Source organism: Juglans microcarpa x Juglans regia, chromosome 6S, assembly GCF_004785595.1.
Source record: "Juglans microcarpa x Juglans regia isolate MS1-56 chromosome 6S, Jm3101_v1.0, whole genome shotgun sequence".
Lineage (NCBI taxonomy): Eukaryota > Viridiplantae > Streptophyta > Magnoliopsida > Fagales > Juglandaceae > Juglans > Juglans microcarpa x Juglans regia.
The window spans coordinates 20,307,179-20,318,966 of NC_054605.1; the positions used below are offsets into that span (position 1 = coordinate 20,307,179).

The following is an 11,788-nucleotide window of genomic DNA, read 5'->3' on the forward strand; positions in this document are numbered from 1 at the left end:
TCAATTCGGATTCAACCACCAAATGCCACAAAATTCAGGCAAAATATATTACATATGGTTGAAAAATGAAATAGAATAAGTTAGAAAATAATGGACTATTTATCAAAATTGAAATGAATAATATAGACTTTAAAATAATTAGATAATATAAACATTAAAATAATGTATAAATTTTTTAAATGAATGGAAGATATTACAAAACAAAAAAGACATGAAAAGTAACATTTATGTATATAATATATAATGGGTCAAAAATTTTAAAATCCGTGCACTTAATATAAGATTAAAATATAATAATTGTTAGAAATAATTAAAAGATTACTATGGTCAGTGAATAGTACCTATTCAAAGATGACTATGTAGCTTAATTGTAATTTATAAGTTGAGATTTAGTAGTTTAGCTAGTCTTATATAAAAGATGTCACTCATATATATAATTAAAGTATGAAGATGTATTGACATTTGGCTAGTCAATGTCAATCCTCTAAGGCTTTGGTCATTGGTCATGGCTCATGCGAAGCTTCGCCAAGTGTTAGGCTGCATGGAGACACGAAATACACGGGCCGGAGGAGTGGACCCAGAACAAGCCGTGTCGATAACTCAGAGAGGAGAAGGAGGGAGGGAGGGGTCCCGTAGAGTTGTTTGATTGATTGTCGGAGTGGGAAAAGACAGTGCCATAAATTTCGTAGAGGTGCATGATTATGTGGATAACTGTTCATTATTTAATGAAGTTTGGACAGCTGTTTGGTCGTGGCTTGGGGAGGGCTGTGCTCTATATATGCAGGCTCTACTCAACTGTCCATGATCTTCTTCTGGGTCGGGGGAATTGTAAATCTTATGATTTCATTCATTACCCTTCCCTAACTCCCTCTCTGCTGTAGTTGTTGCTCCTTGTACCCTCTTTTCTCGATATCATCGCTGCCAATTTCAAAGCCAAAACATGTCTTCTCGTGAGAACCTATGAAATATCCCCATCTGTTTTAATGAGATTCATGTTTCTAATTCTCTTTCGTTTTGTTGTAAAAAGATAAATGTTACATTAATAAAAAATATTATATAAAGTAAATTTATAAAATGATATAATTTAAGAAATTTTTTAAATTTTAAAAAATAATTTTACAATCTAACATATCATATCAAATCTTTTTAATGTATGGATGTTACACATATCATCTATGAATATAATAATGAATTGTTTATAAATAATAAAATATAATGTCCAACTTGAGTTGAAAAACATGCACGCATTAGTATCATGTTCTAATCAAATAGGATGTATTCACTTTACATTCTTTAACCTTTTAGAGATTTTATATGTTAAAACAGACATTATGAAATCAAACTATATTATAAGATTGTGTCCAACATTATTCTAATGTTATTTATAATTTAAAAAGTAAAATATATAATTTTTTTTTAATAGATTCACAAGTGATCTAAAAGAAATAAATATACCGTTGAAGTTGGTCAAGCCAAAAAAAAAAAAAAAAAGAGACTTTGATCGGTCCCATTGGCGGAAAAATGATGAGAGTCCAAAATTAGAAATAAATGTGGTTTAATGATTTGGTATGAAACCCTACACCATTAAAAACAGTAATAAAATAATTATAGATAAATAAATAAATATTGTTGAGTGGGGTAGTATGGTTGAATTAATTCAACAATGTTTAGGGTATGAGTGAGTTGGATTCTGAATTCTCTCACCTAACAGCCTTTACACTATTTATGAAGTAAACACAGCTTGTAAAAGCCTCTTGGAAAAAAGCCAACGACCACAGCACCTCAGCATAACGCCCAAATTACGAACGTCGTAAGTCCTCATGCACGCTCTTTGCTGAGCACGTAAATTCACACGCGCCGCAGTTTCATGGTTTGAAATTTATTATTATTATTGAGAATTTAGGTGCGAATAGTAAATTTAAATGAGATAAATTAAAATATAAATTGAAAGTTAAATAAAATATTATTTTTTAATATTATATTATTATTTTAAATTTTGAAAATTTTAAATTGTTTATTATATTTTATATAGAAATTTAAAAATTTTGTAATGATAAGATAAAATGAAACAATTCTTATATCCAAACCGGGCCTTATTAAACTATGAGTAATTCTATATACAACTGTGAAATGCATAGATATCGTGTAATCTCTTTGAAAAAGAGTGGGGTTTACTATTAAAAACTTAATTTTTTTTCATGTGGGTTCAATATTTTATTCACTTTTTCAAAGTGATTAAACAATGATTGGACAATTTAAGGTTGTAAATATATTTCCTTCATCGTGATATTGTTCATTATTATATTAATATTTATTTTCTAAAATAATAAATGAGGTGTTAATAAATAGAATAATGTTATACATCACAATCTTATCCTACTTTTATTCTACTATGTAAGATATGACATATTTATTACTAAATAAATGATCATCAATAAAAGATCATCTCATAATAATAAATATGCCACGTATTATATAATGGAATGAAAATGAGATAGTAGCGTAGTGCATATAACTTTTTTAATAAATAAACTATGGTACTAATGCAATAATAAAATTATATGTAAATTTAGAACGTACAATTCTGTAGTAAATTTATTTTATAAAAATAGGAGCACCCAAAAAAGTTACTTTTTTCAATGAGTCATTCTATTCATCATTCATACATCACACATCATATTTGATTTTTGATTTTTTGATTTTTGATTTTATTATTACTAAGCTAAAAGAATTATTATACTCATCATCCATACATCATAAATTTGATAGGAAAAAAAATTATATGTGGTGTGTAGTGTATAGATGATAAGTATAATTGTTTTTCAATACATCTAAACAACATAACATGTACACTTTATTTTGCACAAATATTTTTAAATATAATAAATAATATTTGAGTTATTTTATTCTCAAACCAATGTATAGAATATATTATCTTAAATAATGGTAAAATTTAGTTTATAAAATTTAAAATTTAAAATTATATTTAAAATTATATTATATAACAGATATAGAGCCTGTTTGGGGTTGCGATAGGATTTTTAAAAAGTGTTTAAATAGCCTTAAAAACCTTTTAGTGGAAAAATTAGATTGTTTGAGTGTTATATATTAAATCACTTTTAATTTCAAATAAACTATAAAATATGTTTGAGATAATCTCCGGTAAGTTTTTCCTCAAATGCACTTTTTCAAATAATACGAAACGTAAATCGAATTTTAAAAAGATTGTTAATGGATAAAAATATCCATATAATTTGTAGATAATTGAAAATTTTAAACTTTATAGAATATGATCATTATTTTTAAAATTTTAAATAATCATCATTTCTATCTCAAAAAATATTTTTTAATTTGTTTTCAAATAAACATTATATGTTTAAAAATATTTTAAATATATAGTTACTAAATAACAAATAACTTTTTAATAATAAACTTTATTTCTTAAATTATACTTATCATTAAGTAATAGTTTTACGTTACAAACGGGACCAAGTGCACGCTGTCACTGAACGTTTTAGGGCTCGTTTGTTTTCAGAGATGAGATGAGATTAAAGTTAAAAAGTTGAATAAAATATTGTTAGAATATATTTTTTAATATTATTTTTGTTTTGGGATTTAAAAAAGTTGAATTGTTTATTTTATTTTGTATGGGGATTTGAGAAAGTTGTAATGATGAAGTGAGATGAGATGAGATGAGATGAGATGTTTCCTGAAAACAAACGAGGCCTAAAGTTCCATGCAGACAAGCAGAGTATAAGATAAAAGGAAAAACAAAAAAACTTTCCTCATTTTTGTACGAAACCATAAATCCAGGAGCTTCCAACAATCAGTCAGTCTTTGAAAACCAACCATTTATGATTTGAAGAAACCAAATCAACGTAGTATTAGCATGTATTAACATCTGTAACTTGTAACTGCTATCTGACTGAAATATGCTAAATAACGTCCTTTCAGCTTAGAGCGGGGACTGAAGAAGGACACGAGAAGAATGTCTTTTTGGCATTTTTCTTTTTTTTTTTTCTTTTTTTTTTTGGGGAAAAAAAACCATAAAATGCCTTTTTATCTTCTCACTCACTCTGCATCTTTCTCCACTTGAAAGGGGGTTTGGGGACTCGGGAGAGGGACACACTCACTCTTCCTACTATAAATACAATCTTTTATTTTTATTTTTATTTTTTCAGTTGAAACTCAATCTCACTGTCCCTTCCTTCCTCCAAATCTCTGTGCCCTAGATCCTTGGCTTCCCTACCCATATTCTAGATCACTGTATCTGGGGTGTTCAATCCCTTGCCGCGAGACTAGTTCTTCCAGTGGTGTCTCTGCCGCATAGGAGTAATTATTTTCGATGTACTGGTAGTGAAATGAAGATTCTGAGCGTTTCTTTATTTATTTTTTAATATTTGCGTGATTCGAGGGTTTGGGTTTATGCAATGGGTTTCGTTTGTTGGTGATCTGGTTTCATTTCTAGCTTGTGAAGTAGAAGGGTTTATAGAGAAGTGATATTCCAGTGCAAAAAAAAAAAAAAAAAAGGGCCATTTTTCAAGGCATTGCGGATTGATTTTCACTCAGTTCTGCGAGAATTTTGAAGAATTTAGGGTTTCTGCTTCTTCCAAAGCTGTAACTTTCTGGGTTGTGAATTGGTGGCTTTCATGGTAATACTGTGTTTTTTGGTTGGAACTCCATGCTTCTTTAAAGTACTATTTAGAAATTAAATTGTCAAATATGGGCTTGGAAGACGAGGAAAGCAGGACAAAAATGGCAGATTTGAGGGGTGAACATTGATTCAGGAGAAAGATTTTTTGTGGGGGGTGGTTTTGGTGCATAATGGGTTGCAATTGTTGCAAGCCCTCTGCTATTGAGGATAGCAAGGAGAGCCCGAGGGAGAGGTTCTCGAAGGCCCCGTCGGACTTGCGGGCGTCGAGGGCGACCTCTTCCAGACGGGAGGAAGTGCATCGAGCCAAGGATCGGTATGACAGTAATGATGGGAGGACAACGTTGATAGACAAGCACGCGAATGGTTCGGTCCGGTTACACAGTGAACATTTGGAGAGGAAGAGGGAGAAAATGGAGTATCTTGTTGCTCAACATCCGGGATTGGGTAGTGTTCCAAAAGCTACGGAAGGGGAGCAGGTTGCAGCAGGATGGCCTTCGTGGCTGGCTGCAGTGGCTGGAGAGGCTATTAGAGGATGGACTCCACGGCGTGCTGATTCTTTTCAAAAGCTGGATAAAGTATGTTCCTTTGATTATTGGCTGTTACGTTAACATTATTTTGTTCGTCGTGGGAATGGTTATGGTTCAATGCCGATGATCATTTTTTATTCTAAGATATTTACTTGCTCTACTGATCAGCCCAACCACCCAATCATTTGTTGATTCTAATATCCACTTTACATTTGGGCATATATACTACTTAGAGTGAACCCTTTCCTTGTGTTTAATATGGACTTTCTGAGCAAAAAGATTGGGCAGTAGTTATATTTGTAGACCATATTCTCCCACATTGTAGACATTGTCCTAGAAATTGCGCGCATTAGCCTTATCTCTATTTGGTGTCCATTGGGTGATGCCTAGGACTGCAAAAAATTTCGGTGGGTATGAGAGTGGTGCGATGTGGGGGGCAGTTCCTCTTATATTATGCGCAAGTTTTGCAGTGCTCAGAAAAAAATGCAGACAGTATGGCAAGAAAGGAACAACCCAACTTTTAATGACCGAGCTGAATGGAAACTCTGAAATCCATCTTTATCTTTCCACCAATCTTTCTACGTCTATATCGGGCTTGCTATCTGTTGCATTGTCCACTGTGATGCTTTCTTGAATTTTATCGCTCTTAAAAAGTTCAGTTGCAAGCATTTGGAAGGATGCTACACGCATCCTGCTGTATTTTTCTTATTTGTAACTTGATCCTTGATATCTTATTATTACTGGTAGCAAGTTTCAAGTATGAAAATATTGAAAAAAATAAATAAAAAGGGCCGTTTGCTGATTCAAAGAAAAGAAACAAAGGCATGATAGTGACGAAGGAATAGTGAAAAAGAACCAGATTAGTTAGGACTTGACCTAGGAAACATTAGGGTCTTGGTTACAGGTCTGCTTAGGTACTATAATAAAACACAATGAAACGATATTTGATGGAAAATGCTATCTAGGTATTGTTCTGAACAGAAAAGTAGAATCCTAGTGAGGAAAATTAGTATACATTGCTACAGTATCACCGGATGCTTATTATAGTTTTTACTGAACCAGCCGTTAAACATGATGGGACAATTAAACATGTAACTTGGTCCAGTTTAGAAAACAGATTGCAGAGTGGATGAAAGCTCCATATCAGATTTGGGAAAAAGAAACGTTTCTGTAAAGTGTAAAGGAGCTATTGTCTTATTTTTAATAGATTTTTATATTCATGATTATTTAATCTGTTAGTCGGCCATGGATTGTTTGTAATTAAGGCAGTCCTTTTATTAATCTTCTGTTTTTTTCTTTTTGGGTTGGGGGGGGGGGGGGGGGGTTGTGGGGGCGAGGTTGGGTTATTGTACTTAGTTCTTACAAGCAGTCCTTCAGTTTCTCTTGTTTGGTTACCAGCTGCTGTCCACTATAAAATGGTATTACCTGTTTGCTGGTTTTGGTTTGCTTTATGATAATATATTTTCTTTTCTTGTTGCAGATTGGCCAGGGAACTTACAGTAATGTTTATATGGCTCGTGACCTTGAACATAATAAAACTGTTGCTTTAAAGAAAGTAAGGTTTGATAACCTGGAACCTGAAAGTGTTCGCTTTATGGCTAGGGAAATTCACATTCTGCGTAGGCTTGATCATCCAAATGTGATAAAACTGGAAGGTCTAGTTACATCAAGGATGTCTTGCAGCTTGTACCTTGTTTTTGAGTACATGGAGCATGATTTGGCAGGCCTTGCTTCACACCCTGGTCTGAAATTTACAGAAGCACAGGTATTAGAGATGCTTTTTTTTTTCCTCTTCTATAAACTGCAATTTGCTGTTTTATTCAATTCTTTAAAGCAATTCTCTCAAAGAACAATCTTTGAGAGACCTTAGGGATTTTTTCTTTTGTACTTTGGGTTTGTGGGCCAAGGCTCTTGTACTGAATGATGATAATTTTTGGGATTTGCTTTAGGCTCTTTTTTGTTCCTAGTGTGGTGTAGGTATTTCCTTTATATATGTCCTGTGTACTTGGGTTTTGCCTATTTATGGTAATAAAATTTTCTTATTAACCATAAATAAAAAGGTTTCCCAGACACGAGGGCCAGATGATATTCCGTGGTTATATATATCTTTTTACTTATCCAGAAAAAAATTGAGATACTATATTTATTTAGTTCCTGTTTGTTTGGTATTTCAGTTCCTATATTTATTCATCTATTTGCAGGTTAAATGTTACACACAGCAACTTTTACAGGGACTTGATCATTGCCACAGCCGTGGCGTTCTGCATCGTGACATAAAGGGTTCCAACCTTCTGATTGACAACAAGGGCATCTTGAAGATTGCAGACTTTGGTCTTGCAAGTTTTTTTGATCCCCATCAAAATCAGCCACTGACAAGCCGTGTTGTAACTCTTTGGTACCGGCCACCAGAGCTTTTACTTGGAGCTACTTACTACAGAACTGCTGTGGATTTATGGAGTGCTGGTTGCATACTTGCTGAATTATATGCTGGCAAGCCTATTATGCCAGGAAGAACTGAGGTGTTTGTTATTTCTCTTTTATATTATAGGATTAATGCGCATGATCTGCTGATTATAGTATTGATAGCAATCTAGATGACCATTATTCAAGTTACAAACAATTTATTGGATTGAGCACCTTATTGGACCTGTCTTGGAATTTTACTCACGAGGAGTGAGAGCATACGGTTTATGTCTACTACTTGTTGCTGATCCAGTTTTTAAAGAAGATCTAATGATTTAGACCACCTTTTTTATTAAAGTGATGGGACTTCCTTTTTTTGGTTGCGGTATGGAGGACTATATTTTGGATTAAAAAAAATATGGAGGACTATATTTCCACCGAAAACGTTGTGAATGTAGAAATAGGGCATGGAAAGAGATGGTTCCTGTAGAGATTCTGGATATGCAACATGACAGTCATCACTGGTTATGGTAGCCACCTGGTAGTTTTGTATTGTTCAGACTCCAAAATTACCTAATTTTCGTAATCATCATGCTGAATTTGAGGCAAATTATAGGTTACATGAAAAAGACGTCCCGAGTCTTAATTGTCTGGATGATATTGCACAACCGGTCATATAACTAAAATATCTGTTTATGTTTCTTCACTTTCAGTAGGTCCTTTTGCTTATATTACGTAGTAGCAGCCTAGTTTAAATTTATTTTTGGACTTGACTTGTAAGAAAAAAAGTTATATTTGGACTCTATTTTTTTGGGTTGCAGGTGGAGCAATTGCATAAAATTTTCAAACTTTGTGGTTCTCCATCTGAGGATTATTGGAGAAAATCTAAATTGCCTCATGCAACCATATTTAAGCCTCAGCAACCTTATAGACGCTGTGTTGCAGAAACATTTAAGGATTTCCCTGCACCTGCATTATCATTGATAGAGACTTTACTTTCCATAGATCCTACTGACCGTGGATCTGCAGCTTCTGCTCTCAATAGCGAGGTATGAACTTTTACATAAATGAAATCAATAAACTTTCCAATTATTGTTTTACTATTGAGTGTGGGTTATCCTGATATTTTTTAAGGTATTTTTTATATTCCATTACCTGTTCTTTTGGGTAGTCATCGTGTTATTGCCATAACTAGTTTAATTTTGGAGTTATTACCATAGTTGGTGCTACTTAGTTTTTCTTTTCCTTATTTTTATTGGTTTATGTTTCCAGTTCTTTACAACAAAACCACTTCCTTGCGATCCTGCCAGCTTGCCAAAGTATCCTCCTAGCAAAGAGTTTGATGCAAAAGTGCGGGATGAAGCCAGAAGGTGAACATTTTTTTTTTCTTTTCAATTTGTGAAATACTATTTTATAGCTTCAAATGAAAGCATGTCTTTTGATGTTTATGATTTTATTTAAGAGGCATGAACATGTTAAAAATCGCTATCATATCCACATATGATGCATATTAAATATATGTCAGCAATAGTACATATTTTTTAGGATTTTTTTTTTAAATATCAGGAATACTGTTGGACTATGCTAGAGATACAGCACATGAAAAGCAATTCCTCCTAATAAAATAAATAACATATCATAGAAACCCTAGCAACTGACAGATCAAATAATTTCATGGAAGGAGAGAGAGAGAGAGAGCACAATTCTGTTCATCTTATAATTCTTATGGAATGTATTGCTGACCTCATTGAGCTTAATGATTGGGATGACCTAAGCTTCAATGTCTTCATACACAATGGTGGGTGCTTTGTCATTTTCTTTGTTCTTGTCCATTTTAGAGGTTTTTTTGGGTGGAGGGGGTGGGAGTATCAAGAATTGACACATCGCCATATCTGTAACATATCATGTCTATATCCCATATCTGTATGGGTGCTTCCTAGGGTGTTTTGAAGCTTGGGTTGTTTGTGCTTGCAGATCTGTGTGAAATTTAGACATTGCCTGAGAATGTTAACTGAATCAGATTTTGGTGATTGAGTTGACTGCAGTACTTTGGCAGTTCCAAGATACATATTGTGATGGTTTCTTCTTGGTAAATACATTATCATAAAATATCAGTTAATTTAAAGTCAATAGATTGTATGGAGGAAATGTTGCTTGTTTGCTTAGACTGTGGAGAACAGCATTGGTTCATATAGTTTGTTGTTTTTAGACGAACTATACTGATGACTATTGGTCCAATTTCTAACTCTATTGGCTTTGTAGGCTTTAAATTGTGGTCGATTATAGTGAAAGAATGTTTATATAAGTTCCAATTACTTATAAAAAAAATATAAGTTCCAATAGCTATTGGCATTCTGCTAATGCCCAAAGGGATTTAGCCTTATAGGTGTTATGTAACCAATAACCTTGTTTTTGTTTAACATGGATAGACAAGGAGCAGCAGGAAGCAAAGGCCAGAGACTGGACCTTGAAAGGAGAGGAACAAGGGATTCTCGAGCGGTCCCAGCACCTGATGCCAATGCTGAATTAGTATTGTCGATGCAGGTAACTAATGTTTATATTAGTAATTGTTAGTTCTCTATTTCCAATGGGGTTTGAAGATTGTAATTTGTTTGTGATGATTTTAGTTTGTTTAATATTATCATTTAAATTAAGCCAATTGAAGTCTATAAAAGCCGTCCAAAGGAGTAGAGTGATAATTAGTCAACAATAAATTTATATAGTTCACTGTTGTTCAACCATATTGACTCAGTTCTATTGATTCATTGGATGGATGACATCTTACAATTTAGATGATGGTTCATCCTTTGTATCGTGTTTTGAGCATAGGGATATGCAAAATGAGCACCGTGATAGCATTCTGAAGTTACCGTGCCAATTTCAACTTTTGGAAATAGATCTATATGGTGTCTCCTATTTCATAACAATAGACTATTATTTTTTGTCTTGTTACCTGTGAGTTATCTAAGCCCTATATTAAGTATTCTCCATAAGATCATCACTTCTTGTTTTTGTCCTTTTCTTTTTAATCAATCTTGCATCTATCTCATATTAATCGTGTTATTAATAATGCCTTTTGTTGCAGAAAAGACAAGCTCAGTCGAACTCGAAGAGCCGGAGTGAAAAGTTTAATCCTCATCAGGAAGACGTTGCCTCTGGCTTTCCAATTGATCCACCTAGACCATCACAAGCTGTTGAAGGAAGCATAGAACCCCAGGAACATCATCATAAGAGAGCCTCCCATTCAGGGCCACTGACTCACAGGGCTGCGTGGGCAAAGGCCGGCAAGAACCTGGATGATGCAGCAAAGATGTCAACTGGGGCTGACTTGTCAACAATATCAGGTTTTGTGGAAGCAAGGAGGATGTCTGAGGATCGCAGACAAAGGTCTAGTTCTTCGCAGCCAGAAGTTGCAAAATTTATAGGCAGATTTCCTGGATCCTTTAAGGAGGGCTCAGAATCCGTGACACAACATGATCAAAAGCATCCTTCACTAGGAATTGCAGGTTCTCATAAAAAAGAAGATGCAAAAATCGGTGGCAAAGATCCAATTCTCGTGAGTAGTTTAATTTTCCACATTTAAATATTTTTCAAATTCTTTTGAAGTTTTATGAATTATAATAAATTTTCTTCATATATGTGTATATATATGTGTGCGTGTGTTTATATAGAAAAAAAGAAAAAACTTGTGAAATCCCCATTTTTACAAAATTTTCAGTATTACGTGCTTGTTATATAACATCCACGCCTTTATTTATTTAAATTTGCTATTTTAATGTCTTTTAAGCCGTTTTAATGGACTTTGATCCCAGTAGTAGCATGTTCTCTTGTTTTTGATTTCTAATAGCCTGATGCATGATTCTTGTCTTTATTCGGTTCAGCTCGGTTATGGATCGAAGGGTCACAAAATACACTACTCTGGTCCATTGCTAGTTCCATCGGGCAACATGGATCAGATGCTGAAGGACCATGATCGCCAGATCCAGGAAGCTGTGAGACGAGCACGCATTGACAAGGCAAAGGTCAGAAAAGTTCAGGCTGAAGGGAATAAAATTTCAACCAGTTCATTATTTGTTTCTGGCCGTTAAACTGGTCAATGTAAACCCCAAATGAACCTGACCATCCTCAGGAAGATCAGTGCACGCAATTTGGCTGATGATTTTCTCCTGCAATATAAGTTAATTATTGGCTGGGGGTTTTCTTT

At 33.8% G+C, this 11,788-nt stretch overlaps 1 protein-coding gene across 1 annotated transcript; it reads left to right on the forward strand.

Moving 5' to 3' along the window:
* The first annotated feature begins 4,076 nt into the window (after nt 1–4,076).
* On the forward strand, nt 4,077–11,774 carry LOC121237384 (probable serine/threonine-protein kinase At1g54610). Its single transcript, XM_041134094.1, has 8 exons — nt 4,077–5,229; nt 6,662–6,946; nt 7,383–7,700; nt 8,406–8,633; nt 8,857–8,954; nt 10,014–10,128; nt 10,670–11,140; nt 11,466–11,774. Exons 1-8 carry the CDS (start codon nt 4,825–4,827, stop codon nt 11,670–11,672), a joined length of 2,127 nt encoding a protein of 708 aa, XP_040990028.1. The 5' UTR covers nt 4,077–4,824; the 3' UTR covers nt 11,673–11,774.
* The last annotated feature ends 14 nt before the right edge of the window (nt 11,775–11,788 follow it).

Excerpts from the sequence above, each read along its gene's own strand:
- LOC121237384 (XM_041134094.1), top strand. The coding sequence starts at position 4,825 with ATGGGTTGCAATTGTTGCAAGCCCTCTGCTATTGAGGATAGCAAGGAG. Across the intron at positions 5,230-6,661 it reads CTTTTCAAAAGCTGGATAAA|ATTGGCCAGGGAACTTACAG; the intron begins GTATGTTCCTTT and ends TTCTTGTTGCAG. Across the intron at positions 11,141-11,465 it reads GTGGCAAAGATCCAATTCTC|CTCGGTTATGGATCGAAGGG; the intron begins GTGAGTAGTTTA and ends TATTCGGTTCAG.